The 26,369-nt window shown below is 47.3% G+C and overlaps 3 protein-coding genes across 3 annotated transcripts; 2 read left to right on the top strand and 1 right to left on the bottom strand.

Moving 5' to 3' along the window:
• Window positions 1-1,031: 1,031 nt before the first annotated feature.
• On the bottom strand, window positions 1,032-6,387 carry LOC101773994 (glycerophosphodiester phosphodiesterase GDPDL3). Its single transcript, XM_004975874.3, has 9 exons — window positions 5,974-6,387; window positions 5,154-5,447; window positions 4,802-4,917; window positions 4,213-4,711; window positions 3,323-3,361; window positions 2,951-3,238; window positions 2,579-2,718; window positions 1,834-2,317; window positions 1,032-1,708 (listed from the first exon to the last, which is right to left on the bottom strand). The coding sequence occupies exons 1-9, from the start codon at window positions 6,071-6,073 to the stop codon at window positions 1,425-1,427; spliced, it is 2,244 nt and encodes a 747-aa protein (XP_004975931.1). The 5' UTR covers window positions 6,074-6,387; the 3' UTR covers window positions 1,032-1,424.
• Window positions 6,388-22,298: 15,911 nt separating this feature from the next.
• On the top strand, window positions 22,299-23,315 carry LOC101773585 (fasciclin-like arabinogalactan protein 7). The gene has a single exon (XM_004975873.2). The coding sequence runs from the start codon at window positions 22,359-22,361 to the stop codon at window positions 23,136-23,138; it is 780 nt and encodes a 259-aa protein (XP_004975930.1). The 5' UTR covers window positions 22,299-22,358; the 3' UTR covers window positions 23,139-23,315.
• Window positions 23,316-23,546: 231 nt separating this feature from the next.
• On the top strand, window positions 23,547-24,467 carry LOC101774013 (fasciclin-like arabinogalactan protein 7). Its single transcript, XM_012847453.1, has 2 exons — window positions 23,547-23,867; window positions 23,967-24,467. Exons 1-2 carry the CDS (start codon window positions 23,547-23,549, stop codon window positions 24,465-24,467), a joined length of 822 nt encoding a protein of 273 aa, XP_012702907.1.
• Window positions 24,468-26,369: the final 1,902 nt, after the last annotated feature.

Raw genomic sequence — 26,369 nt, 5'->3', positions numbered from 1 at the left:
TGCAAATCTCTAACCACCGGAATACCGGAGCCGCGGCGATCACCGTGCCGGTGAGGGTCTGAGGGAGCTCCCGGGTTGGGAACAGCTCTGCCCGTGTCGTACGAACCCAAGCGGCCGTGTGATTTGTGATCGGATTGTAATGGCTCGCCTCTGTTCGTGCGCCGTGCCGATCGTTTCGAGGTCCTGGTCAGTGGAACAGTCGGCCCCGCAGGTTGTGGCCGGAACATCTCGGTGCCTCGGAGGGGCCTTGGCTCATGTACAAGATAAGCCATGGCAAATTAATGGCCAAGTTGCTGATCGATCTTTTCAGAGGAAAAGAAGATGGCAGAGTTTGCACAAGATGGGTCAGATTTCCCTCCTCAAAAAAGGAGTGATACTACTAAACAGAGCTGCACGCCATGTTTCATTTCGCAATCAGACGTGAACCAATCGAACATTTCTTTTGTCATGTGCATGTGGCTGTCCATCACAGTGCTTATCATGAACAAGGCTGGCGATGCGATAAGAACCGGATTTCCAGGTCGTTATCGGCATCACGCATCAGATAATAGCGCAGAGAACATAGGTGCCATCCATCCGCCCACCCGCCCGTTGTGCTTGCATGGTTATCTACATCTTCTTAGATATGGATCATGAAGGGACTAGTTGCCGATCGAGATCCTGGTAGGCCTAGGCCTTGGCCATTCAATTCAGTATCCAGGAATGGCATTTGGTTTCTGTTAGGCTTGTTGCAAGCACTGGGTAAACGAGCAGGATGAGGGCATGCTATCAGTTCTGAGTTCGGAGAAGAGATGAAAACATGGCCTCCGAATAACAAAGCAGACTGTAGGTTTATCGGCTGCAGGGGCAAATATCGACACACTGAACCCCAAGCCTAGAGAAGAAGCCATCTACATAGCCATTAGGCCAGGAAAACAGGCAATCAACGCAAAAACTAGCACCTGCATAAGACAGCCGTACGATGCAAAATCCAACTTGCACAAGAGCATGAAAGAACACAAATATTGAGACTAGATCAGAGAACGCGCAGGTAATCCGGAAACACATCCATCTCATGTGTAACACCATCATAATTCAGGGATTGTGTTCGCAACTTTCATATTCCTCAGCCTTTCAGGACAGAACAGTCATGGCTCATAGGCTCAGATTGTAGAGAACTATGCCATCTGAGTTGCTTACACTAGATCATAGCCCTTACTTTGTCCAGAGCTTGAGAAGAAGACATGGGCAATATCTTCCCCGTCTTACATGTATGTACTGAAACGTCAGCATGGGCAACTCAGAGAAGTGTCATGTGCCCCCAAATGCATATTCACTGAACAAATGAACTAAGGCTAGTCTGCTACAGGTGGAGAGAAGAATATTTGATTAGTAGATTGGCGCTGTGTCCAACTCGAATGACGAGCGTGACTTGCATTGCAATCTCAGACCAGGGAACACCAAGCGAAAAGCACCGCCAGTGTGACAAGGACCGGGATGTGCGTAGCATGAGCATGCATCCTGGTTGCGCCGGAATGTGTTGGAGCTGTGCTGCTGTTTGATCTGGCGGGAGGCAGGGGCGGCTCCGCCACGTCCGAGTCTGTGAGGAGCGGCATGGGAGCCAATGCTGGTGGTTGCGCAAGTTTGCTGATGATTTGCATGAGATCGCCAGCACGAGGAGGGGCCATGAAAATCGGCGCGCTGTTGCCCATGTTCATGCAACTGTTCACTGCAAAATAGAACTCATCGTGTGAGTACAACAGATTGACAGCTGCAAGTATTGTGGATGCTTTGTGATCTTAACACAGTACTATGCAAGACACACAACATGGCTAAGTGGCTAACTAAACTTACCCTTGTATCTTCGAGCTGTGGCAGGAAAATCAGTGATCAGCCCGTCCACTCCCGCGCCCTTAACATACGCATTGATCTGCACTGTCGCATCTGCGAAGAAGTCGTATGGCTGAGACACAAACTCATTCATGAGAGTGTAAACATAGACCGAGAGACCCGCAGTCTGCAGTGTCTGGACAAGATTGGTCTTGTACATTGTGAAATGGTGGGGTTCAGGGAAAACAGAGCTGGTATCAACGGATACGGCACTAGCAAACTTTTTGATGTCCACGAGGGAAGAAGGTGTGGCATCCCTGACTTCTTCGTTGATCATGTACACAAGATCGTACTTTGTTTGCTGCTTGAACTTCTCTAGAACTGAACTATTCGTCGACTGAATCATAACTTTCTGGGTAGTTTGATTGTTGTAACCAGCATCGCCAAGGGCTTTGATAACTGTATCAACCATGTCAAATCCAAGTTCCTCTGCCACAAAAGTGGCATGCTGCAAAATATGAACATCAAGTTAATTGAGGGCATGAATCTACTACTGGAAGTCAGGGACAATTTACATTTTTATGGGTTTTGTCTTCATTGATGTGCTTTAAGTACTACAGTATGAAATAAATGCTAAGCTCTTGACAGAACCAATTAATGATTCAACAAAAGTGATAGGGGCAGCCAAATAGCCAGTATCATAGTAGTAAATAAGTGGATTTTGTTCTCTTCATGCACTTAAAGACTCACTATTAGCATGAATTCTCACCTCTATACTGATCATGATTCCTGATAAATCCTTATTCTTTGTGAAGTCCAAAAAGTCTGATAGTCTCATGAACTTTCCTGCATTCCTGTACCTCGGATTTCTATCCATTCTGTAGGTGGATAATGGGGTAGATATTATGGCTGTAAAGATGGAGAAAAGTTATCTCAGAATGCAGGCTTGATGCCAATGGCACAAACACAATAGCAGAGCAATAAAGCTGTCTAGCTGGTAGCTGGTCAACAAAATATATAAGTAGGCAATGAAAGATGATCCAGATCAGATAGCAGGTGACTTGATGAAGCAAAATAGCCAAGAAATATATAAATGATTTTGCACTTCATTCAATAGCAGAACCATTTCAATTCAACTTACGTCTCAGATTCTTTACAATGTCATCCCAAGTGAGGTTGAACGTAAAGACTCCTCGCGCACTCTGAATTTCTTTGATCACTGCCGTCTGAGAGGCAAATTGCGATCTTGCAACAGTAGTATCATCCATTAGATTAACTGAACTCATGCATACTAGCACTCCATCTTTGGTCACTTGGACAGGGCAATCAATGACATCTGCGCCATCATCAACTGCTTTTTGATAAGCTAGATCAGTGCAACCGGGGTAGTCCCCACTAGCACCATTGTGGGAAATAATAAGAGGTTTTCCTACATTCCAAAAGTGAGAAACTGGTGACTGGCAACAAATAAACATGAATCATAAAATAATACGAACAAAGGATCTACACATACCATGATCTGTGTTGCTTTTGTTTAAATTGGTAAAACACCCTGCACAACAAGATATAAACACTGTGGATGAGAACCAATAATCTTTATGTATCTTCAGATAAATCATATGAAGACAGAAAAAGTTCAAAATATGGCGATAAAGGCAGAAAAGCGTACTAGATGTTTGTGGCAAATGCTCTTTGCTTTATATGGAGAATTAACAACAATGTCATAGGAGTTTTAGATATTAATTCTCTCTCGATTTGTTAGTTTTCCTGCATATAAGTTAGAGATAAGATCTTATAGTTACCTGCTGTATGCCTGTATCTATCCTAATGACTTGTTGAATTTTCTTGGGTACCAAGTTACATAGTTTGAGTTAAGGTTTATTAGGGCAATTAGCTAGATCTGTTCAGAACCTCTTGGCTTCAGCTGGTGCAAATCCAGCGGAAGGGCAATTTCACAGCCATCCAGTCCTCAGAATACAGAAACCAGTAAGGAACTACATGCCACAAAGCAGGAAACATGGAATATTTGAAAAGCAATCCACTATATCAGATATTTTGAACAATGATTTAAGGAAACGTGAAATCAAAAGAGAATATCAAGATCTATTCCATGGTGTGCTAAGAAAACAGTGAGATTATGCAGTTTGGAGATTTGTTTGGTGAGTTCCTTCAGGAACAGAGAACCACTTTCTCAATTAAATATTGGAGTTATATATATCAGTAGCTATAAATCTATTAGATAAAACCCAGATTCTGTCAATAAATTTGTGGTTTAACCCAAATTAATTGACTTAGAAGCCTGATCCCCTGCTTTCTTCCCTCAGAAAATAAAATGGTAGAAAATTTTGAAGAACAAAATTGTGCTGATGTAAAAATAAACTTGTCGAAAGAATTAGGACTCACCAATTGCCTCTGATGGTGTAACAGGGAAATCAGTCAGTACACCATCAACAGAGAACACACCATTATCAATGAACGTCAGACATTCTGCTAAGGGATCGTAGCTGTAGTTGTAACTGATCATAAAGTCATTTGCAAAATCAGCGGCATAAATTTCCAACCCAGCTTTATGAGCATCATTGACAACTGAAGTGTGCGGCTGCAGATAATTATCTGCCGAAGTAGGCCAAATATAGCTCTTTGGGACAAGTATCCCGGATGCAAATGTCTTGACAAATGTAAGATTCTTCAACATGGAACCATACGTCTGGTTCATAGATGGTTCGAGAGTGCTCTCATCAAGATAGCGGAACACAAGCTTTGTCTTTTTGCTAACTCTTCCAAGTACGCTGGTGAGGAAGCTCACTTCAGGTGATGAGATATAATTGACAACAACACGCTTAGATACAGAAATGATATAATTCCTCATGCTTAGATTGAACTGGCTGTAAAACCTGTCATGCTGCAAATGGCATTATTTCAAGGTTACAGCGTGACAGCAGAAAACAGTCCAATGTGACCTACTATATGGAATTATATTCTTCAGTTGTACCTGAACATTGAGCCAAATTCCAGGAGGTTTGAATTTGGACCGCACATCTTCGACAGCAAGTGGTGGATAGAAATTTGAATCAAATCTGGGTGACCGGGAAGCGATTGACTGGATGACTGCATGGCATATATATCGCGATGAGTTAGATGAGTAAACGAATCATGTTGCTCAGATCATAGAAAGTTCAAAGCAAGAGGCATTTCCCCTTTCCTTTCACGAACGTGCCTAGGCACGTTTTTCATTAAAAGGGGAAGAGGCATTTCCCATTTCTTCATCTAATACTAACATGGCTACAGGCATTAACAACATCCAACATTTAGTGAGATAACTTAGACAGTATGATATCACTTACGAGACACTTGTCCAAGCTCAGTGTTATTGTAGTCTACAGAGAACCATCCTGATGTAGGCACGCCATTGACAAGGTAGCTCTTCTGACCCTGTGCATAGATATCTGCAATATTTGTGCAGTTGTCCATCTTTATGTCCGGCAGGCACAAGCCAACCTCATCCTTGGTTAGCCGAACATCACAGTATAGCACTGTATCCGGCGAGCTAGAATACTGCACAAATCCATAAGCATCTGGGCTTGAATCAGGGAACAGCCCTGAAAATCCACCCTTGGCTACGATTGCTGGAGCCTTGCCTGAAAAAACAGGCGTATTTGTTAGCCAAGGGGATGCCTGAAATGGTTGTTGGATCCTTAAATCTTTTCATCCGGAATGCATTCGAGAAGCAGGATTCTTATGCAAAATGAGGCATGCAGGTAGGATAAATCGTCAAGGAGACCAGGCTATATGTTTTGCTGTAACGATAAGAAATGTATAAGTGTACAGAGATACTATCAACGCACAGTCATGTACCAATCCTTCATCTCAAAAGCTGCTGCCAGGTCCTAAATGATAACACAACCATCAGCTGGAAGACTAGGCTACCAGAGGGGGAAGGACATCTTGATCAGTCCAAAACAACCCCCGGACGACCCAAAATCTAAAACCCTTAGCAGATTGTAGGAATTTCACGCAATGCTCGAATGGATGATAATCGAAAGAACAGGGCTAAAAGCAAAACAGACGTGCGCAAAAGAGGAATTTTGAGCAAAAATGAACTGGCGGCGTCCAAAAGGGTCATCAATCCTGAAGGAAAAGAAGAGGAGAATGGGGGATGTGTACCGCTCAATGTCTTCCAAGAAGTGGCCTTCTGCGCGGCGGCGACGCCCAGCCACAGCAGCATGAGCTGCGCGAGAACGGAACAGACATGGCAGGCCCTCATCTCCTCCGGCAGAGAGCGCCGCCCTCGGCGCAAGCACACAACTCCGTAAAAGAGCGGTCTGGACCGGAAATGCCGCCCCAAGGAGGCCAAGGAGGCAGCAAGAATCGAGAAATCCTTGAGCCGCAATGGCTATGTTGGATTTTGAGCCCCGAGACCGGGAGAGGGAGACGGAAATGGAGGCGGAAGGGAAGTAGTGCTGAGTTGCGTTGGGGAAGAAGAGGGGAGGGAGTGGAGACCAGGGGGGGAGGGAGAGGAAGGAGGTGGCAGCGGGGAAAAGTGGTGGGGTACTCCGTGTACTCGGGGAGTCGGGGGGAGTAGAGTAGTAGTGGTGGTCAAATAATGAGGAGAACAGCTGCCTCCAGCCTCCATTGATGGCTTCAGGGTCAGGATCAGGGCTGGTCGATCGTTTTGGGGATTCTTCAGGATCAGGACTGCTCGATCGATATGGGGGTGGCTTTACCCCTTTCTTCTCTCTGCAAGAATTTTGTGGATGCTGCTTGGTTAGTGACGCAAGTTAGGCAATAGCACTGTTTCTTTCACATTTCTTGCGAAAGATGTGGCATCCATATTCTACGCCACACTTGTGGCGGTGCCAGGGATGGAGCGTGGCCGGCGGTGGCCGGCAAGCAAACAGCAAAACCTCCAAACGTCCACAGATTGGCAACCATATCTCCGTGAGAACGATGGTGCCATCTAAGACTTGGTTGGCGATGAGTACATTACTATCTTATTGTGACTTCACGTACGCGTGATAATTATTTCTCTTGTAAGAATAATAATACTATCTAAGACATAGCAGGCGACAAATACATCATCATCCTATTATGGCTCCACGTACGAGAGTCAGTATATTTAGCTTAAGTCAGTCTTAGGCATCGTTTGGATCCGATTTTGGATTATGAAAATCTGGATTTTGGATGGATTTCCAAAATCTGGATTTTGGGCAAAATTTGGATGGAATTGTTTGGATTCCTAGATTCCAAAATCTGATTTTATAGCTATTTGTTGCATACATGACTTTTTTGCCCTTGCTACCATTTCATAGCCAACCTGTTGCTCAATATCAAAAGAGGGGTAAATTAGTAATTTTCATGTGCAGAAGCTGGTGGAATCAAGCCTTTAGCAGATTCTGGGATTCATAGAATTTGGAAAATTGGCTTTTGAAATCTGCACCAAAATCTGACCCGTTTGGAGCCACTCTGAATTCTAGATTCTAGATTCACATAATCTGCCATGCTCCAAATGGGGTCTTAGTGGAACTTCTGCGTCAAACCTAGCTCAAATAACCTTCCGACCTAGGAGGCCGTTCGTGCTCGCTCATTAGCACCACCATTTCCTCGTCGTTTATGTATAAGAGACTGAGATTACGATCTCGGTCGCTAGCTAGTGCTCTAATCGCGTACTTGCATTTCAGTAATGTTAGCATTTACTATGCTTGCCGAAAGGAACACGAGTCATGACGCAAAAGTGTAAAGTTGTTTGGGTGGTTAAAGAAATCATGGCCGAACTAAACCTTGCTACAAGTACGGATCACCCGTGTTTTGGCAAAGCACCGTGGCGGGCGAACCAGCGGTGCGAACTTCCTGCCGCGGTTGTTTCGGCCAGCTTTCGCACTGGCGATGCTAGGTACGAGTAGGGTAAGCATCCAAAGCCAGGTGAGCACGATGATGACGTAAGCGGTAACAGTAGCCGGACGGCTGGGCCTGGACCCGCGGCTCGCTGATTCAGGCTGACACAAGGGTGTCCTCGCGGAATAACGCCTAGGTGCAGTGCCGCGCAGGCCGACCAGGGCCTCACGCGCCCCAAGCTGACTGGCAGGCAGGCCGGTGGCTGCGCCCACCCAGGCAGGCTATCACCCGATCGGTGCGCCGCGCCCGCCTGCTCAACGCCGGGACGGCGGCAAAAGGAAAGGAAGGAAGGGTCCAACTGTCCAAGACTCCAAGGACAAGGAGCCGTGCGCGCGGGCCGTCGGTCCCGGCCTCCCGGGCGAGACGGCTCCGTCGGCTCTGGCGTTTTCCAAGACACGGGCTCCATGCGGGGAAAGTCGCGAGACTGGCCTCGCCCGCGGCATGCCCGGATCGCGTCGGGATTCGACGGGATCTGGTTGCGGGATCTGGATCGCGAGGCACGTTTGGTTAGCACACGTCGCTACCGAGGAGCACATGCATTTGCAGCGTGTACCGAGAACGACTGGACCTCGCGCCCTGCCTTACCCATGGCCGCGCGCAGCACCGGCTCATGGTCTCACGTCGCCGCCAGCTTGACGAGCGAAAATCCCTTCCGGAGGTTGCCTACCTCGGAGGGCATTTCAAACTGCGGTGGATTCCGAAATCAACGGAGCGAGGACAGGCGAGAGGTTATCAGAAAGAGGTTATCACGTCTCCTTCTCTCTTATTATTTTTTTATCTATATCCATCATCCGTCTCCTCTGTCTACATTCCCGATGCTCTCTCTCCTCTCTCACATATCCTCTCTCTCTCATGCCAACAAGAGAAGTTGAGAGGAAGCGGAGGTGACAAGAAATGAGCGGCCGGCGATGGCGGTGCCTGGCGGCGCAGGCTTGCTGCGCGTGAAGGAGAGGCTGGGAGGAGAGGGGATCTGCAGGCTCCCTAGGCAGCGAGCTCCAACATGGTGGAGGCAGCGCACCCCAGCGGATCCCGGCGATGACTTGTGCCCTCACCGGATCTAGCGGGTCCATGGGGCTTCACTGACCTTTGTTGTAGGATCCATGGAGGAGCTCGACATTCATCACCATAACCGTGGAGGCGGCTGCATCGAGACTGCCATTCCCGAGATCCCCTCCACCATTGTGAAGGAGGATGCCCGATCTGTGGATGAGGAGGCTAGATTCGGCGGCTCCACATGCAAGGTTGCTCATAACGGATCTCATCTTCAGTTCTCCACCTCCTTCATGCCAGGTTGATTCGCCTTCTCCTCATTCCCTTTGATTGCATCTCAGTCTTGAATGGTGTTGAATGGTGAATCTTCCTGTTGCTTCCATTCCTTTCGCTCAGATGTGGATCTCACATTTCCGTTTATTTTAAATTTTGAGTAGATTGGAAAGAATGGACCGGCAACAAGCGCGGCATTTGATTTTCCTTTTTTTTTCTTCACAAAGGTGCATGGAGCTTGCCAATATTGCATTTTTCATCAACCAAGTAGCCATCATGCATTTCATCTGTTGCTTTCCTTTCTTTTTTTCCTTTATGTTTTCCAACCAGGAACAGTGCTAACAATCATGTATTCCATTTTGCAGTGTGAGTTTTGTGGTGTCGGATTTGGGATGTTTAACTATTTGCCATCCTTATGGATGGCACTCCTTCAATTGCCATCCTTACGTTTGCCCTCACATTTTTGCCACCCCTCTATAAATGAAACAACGTATTTGCCCTTTTTGCACACATGGCGCGCCAACTCATCCTGCCAGCGTGAAATCGGGATGCGAAAGGACCAAATTGCTCCTGCCTTATCCTTTCTGCCCAGGTGCGCCTCTGAACCAATACCCGAGCGGGTTAAGGAGGGATTTTGCTGGTAGGAGCGGCTGATCATGCTCTGCTCGGCGTCAGTAGCATTCACGAGCAATCATACAACAATTTTTTTTCCTCGACGCAAATTTTTACTCGACCTGTGTCCGTGTCCCACATTTTTACTCGATGCAAATCCACCATAATTTTTTTCATTTCATCAACCAGTAACAGACCAACCAACAAGGTGAGCAATCAGACAACTTTTTTGACAGTTGGATACTCCCAGTTCAACCAACATGGTGAGCAATCAGACAATTTTATCACACAGCATACTCCCAGTTCCATGAGTCCAAACTCCAAAGTAATTGATAAATGTACTGTCAAGCAGTCAACTACATGATACATGAATGGTGAAAACCTTGCGGTGTCCAGTAAAGCTAACGAGAGGTGGGAGGAGCAGACCAATCAGACAACTCAAATAAAAGCATACAACTCAAGGGGAAACTCAAGTACTTCTACTTCTTTGCTGCTGAATTCTTTTTGATCTTGGTGGCCAGCTGTTTCTTCCTTGGTGTCATCTTCTTGGCCACATTGGTTGCTTGCTCCAGTGGTGCCTCCAAAGCTAGCCTCCTGGACAAATAGCAAAAGAGATGGAACATCATGTTTAATCCATGGCTGGAAATGACATAGAAAGGGAAAAAAACAAATGCAAGAATATAAGTCTTTAACGGTTGTACAGGTGCAAGAATATAAGGTTTTAGTAGTATTTCAACGTATATGCTACTTCATATCCTACACAAACAGCACAAGGATGCGTCAAATGGAACACATATGTGACATGTGTGACAAATATCACCTCTTAGTGGATTGTATTGATGTTGATGCTTCTGCTTCATTGGCTTTTGCTTCTGCTTCCTTGGCTGCTGCTATTGCTGCCTCCCTAGCTGCTGCTGCTCTTGTCCTAGGAGTTGTTAACACTATAGCTGAAGCAGAATCTTCCTTGGCCTTTTTCCTTCTAGCCTTGACAGTGCTCTTCTTTGTTCTTTTCATGCAAAACAATGTGTTCAGTATGTGAATGACAAAAATTAAAATAACTTGAAGTTTTAAATAACACACCTCTTCTTTGTCCCAGTTAGCTCACACCTCCAACTTCCCTTTCTATGCCCCTTTTCACCACAATTGTCACGCTTTACTTGCCTTTTCACCTTACCAATTCTTTCCAGGCATGATGGTATTCTATTTTTTTCTCTATCTACCTACACCTCTCTTCTGTGCCACGGTAAATCCTTTCTCAACTTCAGGCCATTGGTTCCTGTCAGTGATATTAGGCCATCCAAGATCATATAATTGCCTGAACCTCTGCACAGAATAAGCCATATCCACAAATTTATCATAGTTTGGTTGCCTGTCAGTTGTGATCACAGCCAAGACATGTGAGCAAGGCTTTCCTGTCACTTGCCATTCCCTGCAGGTACACATGTGGTCTTCGAGGTACACAACATGCCTTCTTACCTCTTCATCCTTGTAGATCTCTGTGATCTTAGCTTGATCAGGAAGACCCTTGGTGACTTTGAGGTGGCCTAATCCCTTTGAGCTAGCATTTAGTTGATGAATGACAGCTAACAGAATGACTCCATGAAGAGCTCTAGAGATCCTTCTCCTCTTTGCCATCATGATCTTACCCTTCTCCCTTATAGCATCTACCATACAGTGAAGTGGCAGATCTTTGAATTCTTTGATCCATGCATTCCATGACTCAGCTAGTTTGTTTAAGATGTAATCACACTTGATGTCAGTTGAAAATTTTGATCTAGCCCATAGAAGATTCTGGTACTCTTGAAGCCATTTTTCTACATCTGGACTACCTTGAATTACTTTGTTCATGAAATACTTATGCTTCCCAGGTGCATAAGCCCTATCTGCAGGGCACATGTTTGCTGCATACACTTCTCCTATAAAGTGTTTCTTCATGTTCTCCATAGATGTCTGAAACATTCTCTCTGTTCTGCCCATGGAAAGACATGCTTGATTGCAGCTTCTAACCCCTTGCAAGCATCAGTGCATACAAGCAACTTTGGAAGTTCTCCAATGGCCTTTCTTAGTTGCTCCATGCACCAAATCCAGTCATCCTTGGTCTCTGATTGTAAGAACCCAAATGCTAATGGAAACATCCAATTATGACCATCTAAAGCTAATGCTGCAAGCATGTGACCATTGCACTGCCTATTTAGGGCAGTGGAATCTATGCTAATATAAGGTCTACATCCATATAAAAATTCATCTATGCTACCCTTGAAAGCACAAAAGAATCTAGTAAAGTGCCTCTTGTTGCCAATTTCAACATTGTCTATCTCAACCACACTACCAAGTGCCCTCAATTCCACCTCTGCCTTGAACCTATACAACCAATCAAAAGAATCATCCCACTTACCAAAAAGTTTTTCTACTGCTCTCTGTCTCCCATACCACACTGTCTGATAATTAATCTGGATTCTGTACTTGTCCTCCAAAGCCTCCTGCACTTCTTTAGCACCCAAATTTGGCTTCCTCTATAAAAGAGGAATTGCCCTTTCAGCAACCCACGCTTAGCTAGCCATTGTGCCACACACTCTGCTTCTTGAAGCACACTTGTGGTTCTGGTTGTTTATTTGCACCTGCACATTGCAATAAACTTTAGTCATGATCATAACACACATATAAAATAGATATGCATCTTATAAATAAAAGTATCTTATAAAATCTAGTTAGTAATTGTACCCTGACACACCCATCTGCTTGTGTTCTAGCTCTAATTATCCAAAGGGCATCCATTTGCCTTGCAATATCCCCTAAATCTGCTTTTATCAGATTTCTCTGTCCCAAGCTCAAACTCTTGCACTATAGCATGTTGCTTGACTGCCAATCTGAAATCAACCATGTAAGGATATACAGTACCGACTGCCATCTCTGGGTTGTTCCTGTCCCAATCCAACACTGGTTCTGAATGCTCATTGTCATGTACATCAATACCTGCGTCATTCATATCATGTAGAAGGTCTTCTGGAATGACTGGAATAGCAGCTTCTTCCTCAGTTGCTTGTGCTGCTCTCTCATCAGCTGCTTTGAATCCCATTGCTTCAAATACAATTTCCTCATCAGCTAACACATAAGGTTCTCCATCTTGATCAGGATCAGGGATAATAGTCAATTGACTCCAATCAATAAGTTCAGCTACCTGTTCTAACTCTTCTGCTGAGGTAAATGTGTCACATGCACCTTCAGTATGAGATGAAGGACATACTGGATCAGCATGACTAGTCACACCAGAACTGGCTTTGGACCAAGTTGAACTGTGTAGTGGTTGATATCCAGCCTTATCAACTACTTCAACGACAATATTTTCCATTTTCTCATGTAGTCTAGATCCAATCATCTTCTCAAAGTGCTCATTTTTACTAATCTTCCACTCAGCGGCACTATCAGAATCTACTGCCCACACCACAAGTTTTTGACTAGACCCCCAGATAATCTTGCTTGCCATATCAGTCACAAAGTTATCCAAATTATACCCAGAACATGTATCCACCCACAGATCATGCTATTGCTCTGTCATTTCTATGATTCCATAGTCATGAATTGCCTAATATCCCGCACATTTAACAACTAATTTAAACGCATTGCCAGGATCAATCCTGACAGAATCATGAACATACAACAATGTTGGAGTTAGAGAAATCCAACCCCAATACTATGACTACCATAGAACTCTACATTCATGGAGAGGGAGATGATTCACTTACCAAGGAGGGCACTCACTGGGTGTCATCTTCAGGTAGCGGTGCCGCCTTAGCTAGGGTTCCAGATCGGTGCCACCACAGAGGACATCGTCCCCTCCATGCTAATCCCCTCCGCTGCAATGCAAATCCAGCCACGAGCACACTACACGCACGCACAAACCAGGTTAGGAACCGAAGCACAACAGCCCACCTGCTCCTCAAAGCGGAACAACGGATCAGAGCCGACAAAGAGAGGAGTGACGGCACAGAGAGGGTTGAGCGTGGGCGCGCGCGGTGGGGTATCGCTGGTGGGCCCCAAGGGAGCGGCGATGGTGTTGGGTGCTCACTGGGTGGTGGCGCACGGAGAGGGTCGAGGATGAGCGCGCGCGATGGGGAATCGCCAGTGGGCTCCCAAGGCAGAGGCGGCGGCGTCGGGTGCTCACTGGGCGGCGGCGCCGGAGGGAAACGATCGGTGGCGGCGTAGGGATCCCAGCGGCACACGAAGGCCATGATCCCCTTTGTGCACAGGAATAGGGAACCCACTCGGTTGCTGGTTCAGAGCGCGCCTGGGTAGAAAGGATAAGGCAGGGGCAATTTGGTTCTTTCGCATCCTGATTCCATGCTGGTAGGATGAGTTGGCGTGCATGTGTGCAAAAATGGCAAATATATTGCTTCGTTTATAGAGGGGTGGCAAAAATGTAAGGGCAACTGTAAGGATGGCAACTGAAGGAGTGACATCCATAAGGATGGCAAATAGTTAAATATCGCATCGGATTTGAATGGAGAAGGATTCGCGCTGCAACGTTCCAATTCTTGTGTAGAGATGACAAAATTTGCAATCTATTTTTCGTATGGCACTGCATATATAACAATTTGTAATGTGTTTGAATTTTTTTTGTAAGATCTAACTTGTGCGTGAATTCATATGATCAGAAAAATAGGTAATTTTTTGGTGTGTTATTTTTTAAAACATCTACCTTCATGTAACAATTGGTGCGATGATATTTTTGTAAATGTTCCATCGTCCTGCCAGAAAAATAAATAAATATTATATTTTTATGTTGTCGGTGTTTCGCATCGCCACCAGTGATTGTACACCGCGCTCTCCTTCTGATGGCTAGCACGCAAGAGACAATGAGTTATACTGGTTCGGGAAAATCCTTACGTCTAGTTTCTGCAGGAGTCACGGTGCTTCCAAGCAAGCGTTCGTGCAATGTGTGGGTATATGCATTGAATAAGAGAGAGAGAGAGAGAAAGGAGGCCCGGTTCAAGGCTAGAGACCAGGTAACAACGTTGGAAAATGGAGGTGGTCCCCATCCTCAAAGGTCGGGGGTTATGGTGTGGTCGGATCTTCCTTTCACCAAGAGGCCTCCTTGTCCTATCCCCTTGGCTGGTCGTGAACTTCGCACATCTTGTACAATGGCTCCTGTACGGCGTGGGTTGCTTACCACAGCCTGACCTGCTCCATGGCGTGCTCCCGTCCCGTCCGCCAACTCCGTAGTAGTGAATGGGACGGGTGATGTTGCTGTCGTCCATACTGGTGATGAACAGGCAGGCTGTGATTAGTGGCGTGGACGGGGGGCGCTCCTCATCCCAGCTTTCCCCAACCTCCCAACCTCTTTAGTACGCTCATGACCGCTTCGTGCTGTAACGCCTGTCACTGGGTCCCACCTCGCCTGCGGGATCGTAATGGGCCTAGCACGGTGGCATGGCCTCCTCGACGGCGAAGGCGATGATGACGCTGGGGAATGTGGGCGCGTATGGCCACGTGTGGCCTCATCCTGCAGGCCATCCTGGGCGGTCCAAAGGGTGTAGCCTCACCCTCGGACCAACTGTTTAAAGGTCGGCTCCCCTCCCTCGGTCATGTCTCCGGCATGGGGCGGTCAGGGGGGCCACGCCATGCATTTAATGCCTCTCGTACGGCACAGGTCTTCATGAAGCAAGGAGTGGGTGAGGCGTTGTGGGCCCCTTGCAGGCCCCGTCCCCGAGCTCCAACGAGTCGTGGCTCTTGTATTCCGACAAGGGAGGTTGGGCGGTGGGCCGCAACGTCATCTGGGCCGCTTCCAAGATGCTTATAACTGTTTGGCCTTTGGCCTTTTGGCACCTTATTGCCTTAGCCTCTTTCTTGAGGCTACCCGTCATATGTGCTTGTGAGGATTTTCAATATTTCATGGGCAATATTTTCCTTTATTTTTTCAATAAGTTAAAAAAAATAATATAATAGTCACGACACAGTGTTTCAGATAAGCCTGCTGTCTAGAGAATCTGTTGTCTAAATAAGCGGGTTGTTTGGCAATCCTGATTATTTTTCATCGATTATATGTCCTAATTGGTAAAATGACCTGAATGCCCCTAGGCTGATAATAGCTCATTTTTGTTGTGAATACGAGGAGAAGTCAATAATTGTAATGCCTTTTGAGTTTGTTAAATTAAATAGAAATTATATTACAATAGCATCACGCAGCAATAGCATCCACGATCAGGCATGAATGATTTCATCTATGGAGGCTGTGAGCCTGCTGTCAGGCAGACGTGAGGCTCGATCAGGCATGAATGATTTCATCTATGGATTTCATCTATTGCTTTGAGAACCGCGGTACTTTATAATTTGCTTGGAATGCTAAATTGTTTAGAAAAATGGAACATTATCTCTTAAAAGTTTCAAGCACTGTTAGTAGCACATTCCCTCAAGTTCTATGACGGGATCTGGGCACTGGGCAGAGGAATGGCGGGGAGGTGACGGGCTGACGGGTGATGGACTAGGAGCTGGCGGCGGGCACGGACGCGAGCGGAGGGCAAGGAGGCGGGCGATGGAGGCCACAGAGGTGGCAGCCGCAGACGGACGCACGGGAACGCGGCGGCCGCAAGGGTGGCGGCGGGTGGATGTGCGTCGGCGGAGGGAAGCGCGGGAGGTTGGCGGGCAGGCGCTGCAGGGGTATCTAAGGAAAAATCGGTCCGCTCGCCGGGTAAGCGTCCCTAAGGCCGTGTCACGGAAAATCGGAGCACACGTTGTATTCTCGATTGTGTCCTAAGCGCTTAGGTGCTAAGCGAAAAATAAGCAGGATGTTTGGGTGGAATTATAGCTTATTTCTACCGATAAGCGCGAAATAAGCGGAAACAAACACGCCCCACATCTTTTGACATCTTGTGCGCGCAGAAGTCCGGTACCTTGGTCCACATGTTATTTTATATTTAAAAATCAGTCATTAACTTGGTAACTACTCCTAACACAAATCTCGAAGCGAAAATCTGATGGGTGTTGTAATGCCCGCCCCGGCATACCAGCATCGAATTGCCTTGTCCCTCGACGAGTGGCTGGCGGCGACGTGAGACCGGTACAGCCTGTCGGTGGGTTGCCGGACTCATGGTGCAGTCATACTCCGACCCCTTTTCTTCAGTATGCGACACGTCTTTGAAGATTTGAGCATTTTCTGACGATGAATTGAATTCTCGCAAAGAAAAAAGAATGGACCAACGGTAGCGCTATCTCATGACCAATGCAAGCGGCTGGCTTGCCCCTCTCGTGGTTTTCCCCATGCTATATATGCACGTCGCTTTCCTCCTCTTTCTAACCTGCTCGATCGATCGATCGTTCTCTCCCTCAACCACCACTTAAAGCCCGAACCTTCTGCTACAAACGTGTTTCTCCAGCCGTTGTACATTCTGCTCTTCGTCACGAGGCGAGCCTGCGAAATCGGCCACCATATCGCTTGCTCCGATCTCCTCCATGTGTGGTTCTGCACCATTGTGAGATAAGCACGATGTCAAACCAAAGAATGGAATTGCCAAAAACTAAGTAGCAAGTACCTAACTCTATGTTCAAATTCCAAGTTGTTCCAATTCAATTAAATTTTTTCAGTCTGAAGAGCAGCAGTACATACACACCACACAGTAAAGGCGCGTTGGACCCGCTCTAGCTTTGAGGATCTGTCTAGCACAAACGAAGAGTCCAAAAGTTCAGACCAACGCACAAATGTTCCAGCAGTACACCTGACAGCGGCACAAATGTTCTTGCACATACTGCGTCCCCAGGTCGGGCTATCACGGAACTTGGACGCGCTAACAAAATCATTAGGTCCGGGTACAGTGGCGGTGCGCGATCGAGGTGGCGCGAGAGATTGCTTGCCAGTGGATCGCAGGGCCGTCCTGTATCTATAATTCTATATGCTTTTGATCCAGCCATGGTCGACCGGCGTCCTCCTCTGCTCAAATGGATGGTACGTGCCATGCTGGGAACGTTGTCTCCCGAAAAATTAGCAGGGCCTTTTTGTATCTGTAAGTCTATATTTTAGGCCAAACGGTTAGTGTTTTGTTTGTGACCAGGCCAAAGTTGAGATAGTAATAAAGTCGTGGGCCCCGAAAAAAATGGTACTAGTACTACATTAGTATCTTACTTATCATTCTTGAAGTTAGATCTCTTGAAACTGTGAGTCACTGGACAAGTGATGCTCACATATTGTCAACTTTTCTTTTACTGATGATCACAAAAGTGCAAAGTGTTGAAGCAGCGAACCACAGGACACCCAAGTCAGCGCGGCAGCTGGTGCATCAACCAACCCAAGATCGAGGGCCGTTTTGTTTTGCTCCCCCAAACAGTGTCGGCAACCTCTGTGGCTTTGTTGGCTGTGTAGTCTAGAGTAGACCGCAAAAGCATGGCAAAAGTTTGGCCTCAAACTCAAAGCAGAACCGCGCGGTGGTAGAGGATGATTCGCCGGCACGTGTAGCTTAGGAATCAGGACCCCACCTGCCGCGAAAAGCCTGGGCACCAGCGCTTTAGGAATCTTCTCTCAGTGCAGAGGAAGAGGACATGGAAAGCTGAATAAATCTCAAAGCGCCTTTCCAGGATAGGTTGATGCTTCACCCAATCGCCTGCCTCTTTGTTTGATGGTGCTTCTCCCTTGTCTCTGGTTCGTTCATGCACGCACAACGCCTGCATTGTTTGTGACATGTCGTGCAACACACATCGTTCATCAACACTGGGAGATGTATGAATAACGATCTGCGTTCACCAGAGACCACAAAAGCTTGAAGCTTGCACTTGTAGTAATATGCTCAACAGTCGACACGTCTCTATAACTCTTTCTGGCTGGGAAAGAAAGAAAAAGGAAACGGGTTATGCTGATTTGTTAAACTAGGTCTAGCTAAACTGGGTCTGGCTGGCCTCCCGGCGGATTTGAAGGGCACGTTTGGTAGCCTGGGCTGCCTCAGCCGAGCCCGTGAGTCAAGCTCCACAGGTCAGGTTCATGGGATGCAGAGATGTTGATTAGCAAATCTATACCCCATGGTGCTAGTTAGGCTGGGAGGGTGTTTGGTAGGGTGGGCTGGCAGTGGGCCCCCTTAACTAACCTAAACTGCCATCAAAAGATGGTGTTTGGTAGCCTGCACAGGGGAGAGTTGCCCTCACCATGTGCAATCGTTGGTGAAGGTTACCCCCCGCCTAGGCACCTAGAAATGCACAGATCAAAGGATTTTGAATTAAACTGACTTAATAAACAAGTAATTAGGGAGGTCAACTATACACTTGTGAGCATAATTTTGGAGGAACGGAATTACATCGAGTTAACAAGGTAATTAGCAACCTAGTTAACATAATTAGGGGCTTCCTTGTATGAGAGTTGAAGTAAAGCCAAGTAGGAACATGGCACAGAGGGCAATAATCACTTGCAAATGCCGACATTGATGAAGAGAGCAAGTAGAACCACAATGATAGCAAATTTGAGATCAAAGAATGTCCACCGAGCCATTAATCTACAATGTTAAGAAGTAATGGGTCAAGATTCAGAAAAAAAAAATAGCAACCAAGCTATCAGAAGTGCATGAAAACCAAGTCATCATCACCTCAAAATGGCTCAGCCTACAAATAAGCACAAGAACCATAGAAGGTTCCCATGTGCCTTAGCAACAGGCAACATCTCCAAGCCTCCTTGCCAGCGAGTAAAAGCATCAACATGGGAAATAGAAATAAACTCAAGTTAAAATCAAGTAAAACTGAACAAAAACCTCAGACATAATCCATTTGGTTAGTCATCATTGGTTAAAAAATGAAGTATGGCTCAGATCAGGTGTAGTATTTGCCTAACAAATAGGATAGAGGCAGGAGTTGCCTCCTAGTGAGGCAATTAGAGAAATCCCTGACCGTAGGAGCTAACACCTACTAGGGTCCTAACGGGTGTGTTTGGTAGCCGATGTGGGCATCGTCATCACCATCGCCATCCACAGAAATAACACTACTGTAAAGCAAATCAACAAGGCAGCAGCATAAGAGACAAGTGGGTTTTTATTTAGGCTCAGCTCAGGTGCAGATGCATGTGCCAAGGAGGTACCTAATAGTGAGGCAATCAAGGCAAGGTATACCTTGTTTGCCTCAGTACGTAGGCAGCATCTTGCGGCATGCATGCTACCACCTTTACATCATCGCCAATAGGAACATAGAGGCATCAGAGAGGGTTGCTTGTGCCATATTGAGAGGGCCTACTCGCCAAGCTCAAGTGGATGTTGGTCAAGTCACCATAAGGCAACTTGACCAAGGTCCACATCGAGCTTGGGGAATATAACCTACCAAATATAGTCGCAAGTCTGTTATTGTCCGCATACATTACAGTAAAACCTTAAGAGCAAATACAAAAAAAATAGAAGCCTCACCATAATGAAAGCATTTGCTTCACCAATTTGATATCCTACCTCAAACACTTGCATTCAAACAACTGTAGTTTGATCACAAAAAGCGACAAGGTGAGATTCGCATCTAGCTGGGTCAGAGCACAAAAATTTAGGCTCATCATTCCCAAACAAGCAGACATAACAAAAAAAGCAGCCAACATAAAATTGCCTCAATACAAGTGCATCACAGGCATGGAAAGAAGTATGTTGGGCCTCAGATTAGAAAGTAAATCTCCACCTAATGTCATACAGACAGGTGGACTCAAAAGTGGCAGGAAAAGAGCAGAAAGCAAGAGTAGAACAGAGGCAATAAAACTTACACCAAACAAAGAACAGCATGAAGAACAACCAGAATAGAAGTGTCACTTCATCATTGTCCTACCCATTACAAATCATCACAGGCCAAAGAACATGAAAACAACAGCAGGAAAAAAGTAACAATTGAAACATGTCAACAAGTTCATCAAGTTAAAGAACAACAAATTAAACATGGTAGCAAATTAAACATCATCATAAAGAATAGCAAATTAAACAGCAGGTTAAGGAACAACAAATCAAACATGATAGCAAATTAAACAGCATCTTAAAGAACAATAAATTAAACAGTAAGTTAAAAAACAGCAGGAACATGCTAGCATATGAAACAAAAATAACAAGTTAAAGCAGAGCAGAAACAAGTCAACATGGTAACAAATTAGGTAAAGTAAATAGAATATCATCTAAAAAGGCATACATGGCATCACATCACAAGCATTGAAGGTATATAGTAGTACTAGATCCATCATATTACAATACTTACTTACCATGCGGTTCCTTAGCAAATAGTTAGTAGCAATGTTCTTAACCTTGCCATGCTGCCATAGAACTTAATTAGTAATTAGCCACCCCCAATGTGAAACCAAAAACCACCACAAAAGGTCAGGTGCAAGTGAGGCTACACACTAACAGGTCAGACCTAACAGATCTACTCGGTGACGAAGACGAAGGACGGATCCAATGTTCGCTGTTGATGGAGACCCGACGCTTGCTGGTGAAGATGTACCCGCGCTCGCCGAGGATGAAGACCATCCGCCCGTTGGTGACGACGACCACGGACGCCTCCAGATCAGGCGCCCTGCCACCAGCCGCGTCGTCGCCTTCGCCATAACTCGCCGGGTAGAGAGGAGAGGAGAGGAGGAGTCGAGTGGGAACGAGAGAGAGAGAGGAGAATGGAGGAGTCGCAAGTGGAGGCGGCACGTCCGGGGGAGGAGAGGTGAGGCGGCCGGGAACCCCCGCTATTATATCGACAGGAGGTAAGCCTAGCCAGCCAAAAACTTACGTGAAGGCCCGCTCAGTCTCGCGCATTCCCTCCACGTACGCGAAAAGACGCCTGCGCAAGCCTGCATCGTGTGAAACGGCCGAAATTGACGTTCCACGCGGTGCAACCTGGCGGGCCGTTTATGCAGCCGGCGGGCCTGACCTGTGACCCCCTCCGGCCTACCAAACAAGGCCGGTTGCACCCCGCGGGCCTGGCTAAATGCCCATGCGGCCTGCCAAACGCCCCCGAATTGAACGAAGCCTGCGCTGTGACGTGGGCCAAAAAAAAAACGCCTGGTGCAGCTTCCCTCTCTGTTCGGCGGCCTGTGGGAGCCCGCAGACAGCCAGCCAGCATACTCCATTTTCGTGGATGGGTGACGATGACGACGTGGTGGCAGCCGTGCACGTCGCCATGTCAACCGCTCTCTGTACTTGCTGATCTGATGATTTTATCAGCCGTGACAAGCACAAGCTAATCATAGCATATTAATATCGTGCTTTAGTCACCTGTTGTACTCCGTCAATGGGGATTCGATTTGTTTTATCATCGGTATCGGTTTCACGCTCCTTTTAAACAAAACCAGCGCTTCCTGTCGGTGCATATTGACATTACGAGCTTAATTCTTTCTCTACTGGTATGCGAATCATTTTAAGTACTAACGTCTTGTTTGAAAATGTTCTCAAGTTACAGCTTTTGTCCCTACAAACCACACAATTATTTGGCCTCTCAATGATTCGATATACGTGCTTCAAACTAAACCCGAATTCACGATACGGGTACAGAACCGCACATCAGAGGAGACGTTGGTCGCCACCACCGTCAGAAAGAAAAAAAAACATTCCCAAAATCGTACGATCCTGTACAGTTTCTTCGGTTGACCACTTGACAATGGCAGCATAACACTGCCCACCCCTACCGTCTACCGACACGCTGACAACCAGATGCCAGCCCCAGTACTTTACTCTCACCGTTTCTTACGCGTCAGCAACTCAGCATCCACTACAAATCCTCCTCCGATCAGTTCACGGCCTCGCCACGGCCTGAGCTTTCATCTTGATCAAACTCCTCGCGGCTGCACTTGCAGAGAGCTGCAGCGTTTGGAAGAAATGGACCTCAGACCAGCCGTCCTTGCCATCGCGATGCTCTGCCTCGCGCTGCCCCGGGCGGCATTGTCCCAGTCCCAGAACGCACCGCCGGTCGCCGACACCCCGGCGCCGGCCCCGGCACCGCACCACGTTAACCTCACCGACCTGCTCTCGCTGGCCGGCCCCTACGGTACGTTCCTCGGCTACCTCGTCCGGACCGACGCGATCCGGACGCTCCAGAGCCAGGCCAACGCCACCGAAGGCGAGGGCGTCACCGTGTTCGCGCCCGAGGACTCGGCGTTCGCGGCCGTCGACGGCGCCGCGCTGTCCAACCTCACCACCGACCAGCTCCGGGCGCTCGTGCTGTGCCACGCGGCGCCCCGGTACCTGCCGCTCTCGTCGTTCGCGGCGCTGGCCGCGTCGGGCCCCGTGGCCACGTTTGGCGGGGCACGGTGCGCGGTGAACGTCACCTACGCCGCGGGCAGGATCCGTCTCGCGGCGGGATGGACCAGGGCGGCCAGGCTCGTCAGCAGCGTGTACTCGACGCCGCCGGTCGCCGTGTACGCGCTGGACAGGGTGCTGCTGCCCGAGCAGGTGTTCCCGACCGAGCCCGCCGTGGCGCCCGTGCCCGCGCCCGCGCCTGGCCCGGCGGCGGTGCGCGAGGGCGATGCGTCTGCGACCGGCGGCGCGCCGGCCGCCACCGAGCATGGAGGTGACAAGAGCTTGTCGTTCCGGGTCGGTGCAGGTCGCGTTCTTGTTGGCTACTTGGCCATCTTTGCCTTCGGGTTTCTGATGATGTAAACGTCGATTTCGATCTTTTGCGTTGGTGCCGCACGTACGGTGAAACTTTGTCGTAGTTTTGTAAGAGGGAGTGGGTTCTGTTGCACCTTGCTCGTGTGTTATTGCAGACGTGTCGATTCGTTTGTATTGTACCGTGACGATTTCCACAGGTTAATAAAAGAGGACTCTTACACGACTCATCTGGTTCTCCACAGCTGCGTGTCTGAACTCTCAAGACGATCGTTTGGCAGTTGACACAGTCCTGCAGTGTCCTCTGAGCCACTGGAAAAATAGGAAACGAGAGCTGACAGCTCGCACAAAGATCGCATCTCGGCGTCTCCCTGTCTGTGCAGTCGCAAATAGCCGGCAGTTGTTCACGCCGAACTCCGTCGCTCCGGTCTTCCCTACGACACCGCGATCTTTCGCGACATGTTGAGGTGCGCCGTCGCGTTGCTCGCGACCGTGATGTCCGTGTCCGTCCTGCACCACGCCGGGGCGCACCGGTCGCTTGCCGTCAGGTTGCCCCCGGCGACGACGCTGCAGAGGACCGACACATGGCCGCCGACTCCTCAGGCCAAGCGCGCCAACCTCACCGCGATCCTCACCCTCGACGGGCCGTTCCGCACCTTCCTCGGGTACCTGCAGCAGACCAACCTCGTGGAGGTGTTCCAGAACCAGGCGTACCGGACTGACCAGGGCATCACCGTCTTCGTCCCCGTCGACAGGGCCTTCGCCGCCGTCAAGCCGTCGGTAACGTCGAGAACCATCTCAGAGTATTCGTGTAGAATGCATGCGGAGCAAGGGTACGTGATGACATCATCAGGATTCGTGTGTTGAACAATGATGCAGGTGCTGTCGGGTCTGTCCAGGCACCAGCTCAAGGACCTGATGATGTGCCACTCGCTCGCCAAGCACTACGAGCTCGCGGACTTCGAGGGGCTGAGCCGGATCGGGCCGGTGACGACGCTCGCCGGCGGTCTGTACACGGTGAACGTGACCTACGACGCGGGCACCGTCCACGTGCGGTCCAGGTGGGCCGACGCCAAGGTCGTCGGGAGCGTGTCCGTGGACGCGCCCATGGCGATTTACGAGCTCGACCGGGTGCTGCTCCCGGACTCGCTCTTCCGCGCCCAGCCGCCGGTCGCGGCCATCCCGGACGTGCCGCCGGCGCCTCCTCCGACCAAGGAGGACGCCGAGGCGCCTGCGACTGAACCGGATCCCGTCGCGCCGATGCAATACGATCCGGCGGGAGCGGCGGACGCCGCGACCTCGGCGTGCGGAGCCCGCGATCGGTTCGCGCGCCATGCGGCCACCGCGGCTCTCGGTGCAATGGCGCTGGTCGCGTTGTGATCGAGGTTGTGGGATAGTTTTTAAATGTGTGCTAGTGATGAACAGGTTTGGATATTGGTGCAATTGTAGGTCGTTTTGGTATTTTTAGGTGCATAAGTTTTGTTATGCACCTGGATATACTCTATATCTATATGTGTAATAATATCTATGAACCTAGAAAAGCTAGAACGACATACAATTTGAAATAGAGGGAACAATTAATCACTTAATCTCATACTCTCGTGCAATGCCACGTATGATTTTTTATGATATGGAGCAAATGGAGGAAGCTGAGAGAATAATGTTATTTCAGGAAGCGATCATCTCATAAGTTAAATTTTAGGAGCGCCTCTTTAGATTCGATAAGCAAAAGAAGTATTAGGATTGCATCTGACAAACTAAAAAAGTCTCCATAGATGACATTGACCTATCCAACAAAAATTAAATGCATAACACTAAAGCTAAGAAATTAGATCATTTAATTCAACATTAGATGAACCATCTAAAGAGAAAGTTCCAATGACTCCGAAAGTTGCGGAACTCATTAAATTAAACACCTAAAAATACTTAAATGATTGAATTTCTTCAAAACTCCTTTTTGATGAACTAACTGCCATATAAACCATAACCAATAATAAATAACATCAAAATCCTTATACCAAACATAATAACATCGAAATTCTTCTCGGCTTGAATAATTGGTTTATTGATCAGATTTATCAAAATGTTTCATGCTAAGAGAATGATGTTTGTGGAGGATACGCCCCTTGGTATTCTCAAGTGGTCCAAGCCGGCTGCCTACGGATAGGCCGGCCGACTACACTATGGGTGGTACATGAAACATGCCGGCATGTATCACAAGGTGCACGGAGGATAGAGATAGATTTTAGTTGGGGAGAAGAAGTTGCAATTGGATCAAATATTTTGCTTTGTAACCAACTAGGAAATAAATATAGTCCACAAACATGTGATCCTGCCTCTTGGACTATATAAGGTGGGCTAGATCACCCCCTTAAAAAAAAACCTAACTCAGCTCATTCATCGCAATACAAATCATGAGCATGTAACGTTGCATTACTACATCAGTCTTGAGGTCAAAGCAGGCATGGGGGCAAGAATTGGGTAATGATGGATTTATGTGGAGAATGTTGAGAGCGAAAGGTCTCCTCAAGCCAGTGGCGAATCTATTCTAGCCTAGGAGTTGGAGGTGGGGGACCTCTTCTTTCTTCCTACTCTCCCTTTGGAGGGAGAGGAGGGGGGCTTGAGCCCCTGCACCCTCTGGATTCGCCCTTGCTTGAATCATGTTTAGAGGTGTACGTATAATCTTAATCTTAAAAGTTGCTTCATATTTATTAGCTCAGAAAAGAGTATGAAGCTGAAAGAGTATGAAGCTGGAAAACGTAGGGTAGGACCTCCTGCTACGGCCAAACTCAATCCACCAAGAGAGCTTTTATTTTGAAGCTAAACTTTTGTGTGTGATCAGGCTCACCTAGCGAGCCCTGACGTTGGACGAAATTTGAGCTGACATCTCTTGGCATGGAGGGTCCTTTTGAATTCTTCACATAAAGCTACCTACAATCCTAGGTGGACACTATAGAAAAAGAGAGAAATTCTTTTAAAAAAAGAAAAAAACTCACCATCAATTTGCCATACTCAAATCTTCATAGCCATTAGATCTATTATCTTTTATAAAAAAATTACCCACATCTGTCATTATAAAAATAAGCTAAAGTAACCCCATAAATTTATATCCAAATTACCCACTTCTACCATTATACAAAATAAACTAAAGTAACCCTATGCCATTATAAATGACACACTTATGCCATTATTAAAAGAATAAAATAACCTGCATCTAAATTACCCACTTTCACCATTATTAAAAACATCATGAGGTAGCTTCAAATTTGAATCGAAATCACC

This window comes from Setaria italica, chromosome VII (genome assembly GCF_000263155.2).
Source record: "Setaria italica strain Yugu1 chromosome VII, Setaria_italica_v2.0, whole genome shotgun sequence".
NCBI lineage: Eukaryota > Viridiplantae > Streptophyta > Magnoliopsida > Poales > Poaceae > Setaria > Setaria italica.
Note: the sequence above shows the minus strand (reverse complement) of the source record. Positions and strands in the feature narration are given on the sequence as shown.

What these genes read in the sequence shown, in the direction of transcription:
- LOC101774013 (XM_012847453.1), top strand. Translation starts at nt 23,547, where the DNA reads ATGTTGAGGTGCGCCGTCGCGTTGCTCGCGACCGTGATGTCCGTGTCC. An exon ending in TCGCCGCCGTCAAGCCGTCG is followed by an intron (nt 23,868 to 23,966) that starts GTAACGTCGAGA and finishes ACAATGATGCAG; the next exon opens with GTGCTGTCGGGTCTGTCCAG.
- LOC101773994 (XM_004975874.3), bottom strand. Translation starts at nt 6,073, where the DNA reads ATGAGGGCCTGCCATGTCTGTTCCGTTCTCGCGCAGCTCATGCTGCTG. An exon ending in CATTGTAAAGAATCTGAGAC is followed by an intron (nt 2,719 to 2,950) that starts GTAAGTTGAATT and finishes CCATCTTTACAG; the next exon opens with CCATAATATCTACCCCATTA. An exon ending in GAATCATGATCAGTATAGAG is followed by an intron (nt 2,318 to 2,578) that starts GTGAGAATTCAT and finishes CATATTTTGCAG; the next exon opens with CATGCCACTTTTGTGGCAGA.
- LOC101773585 (XM_004975873.2), top strand. Translation starts at nt 22,359, where the DNA reads ATGGACCTCAGACCAGCCGTCCTTGCCATCGCGATGCTCTGCCTCGCG.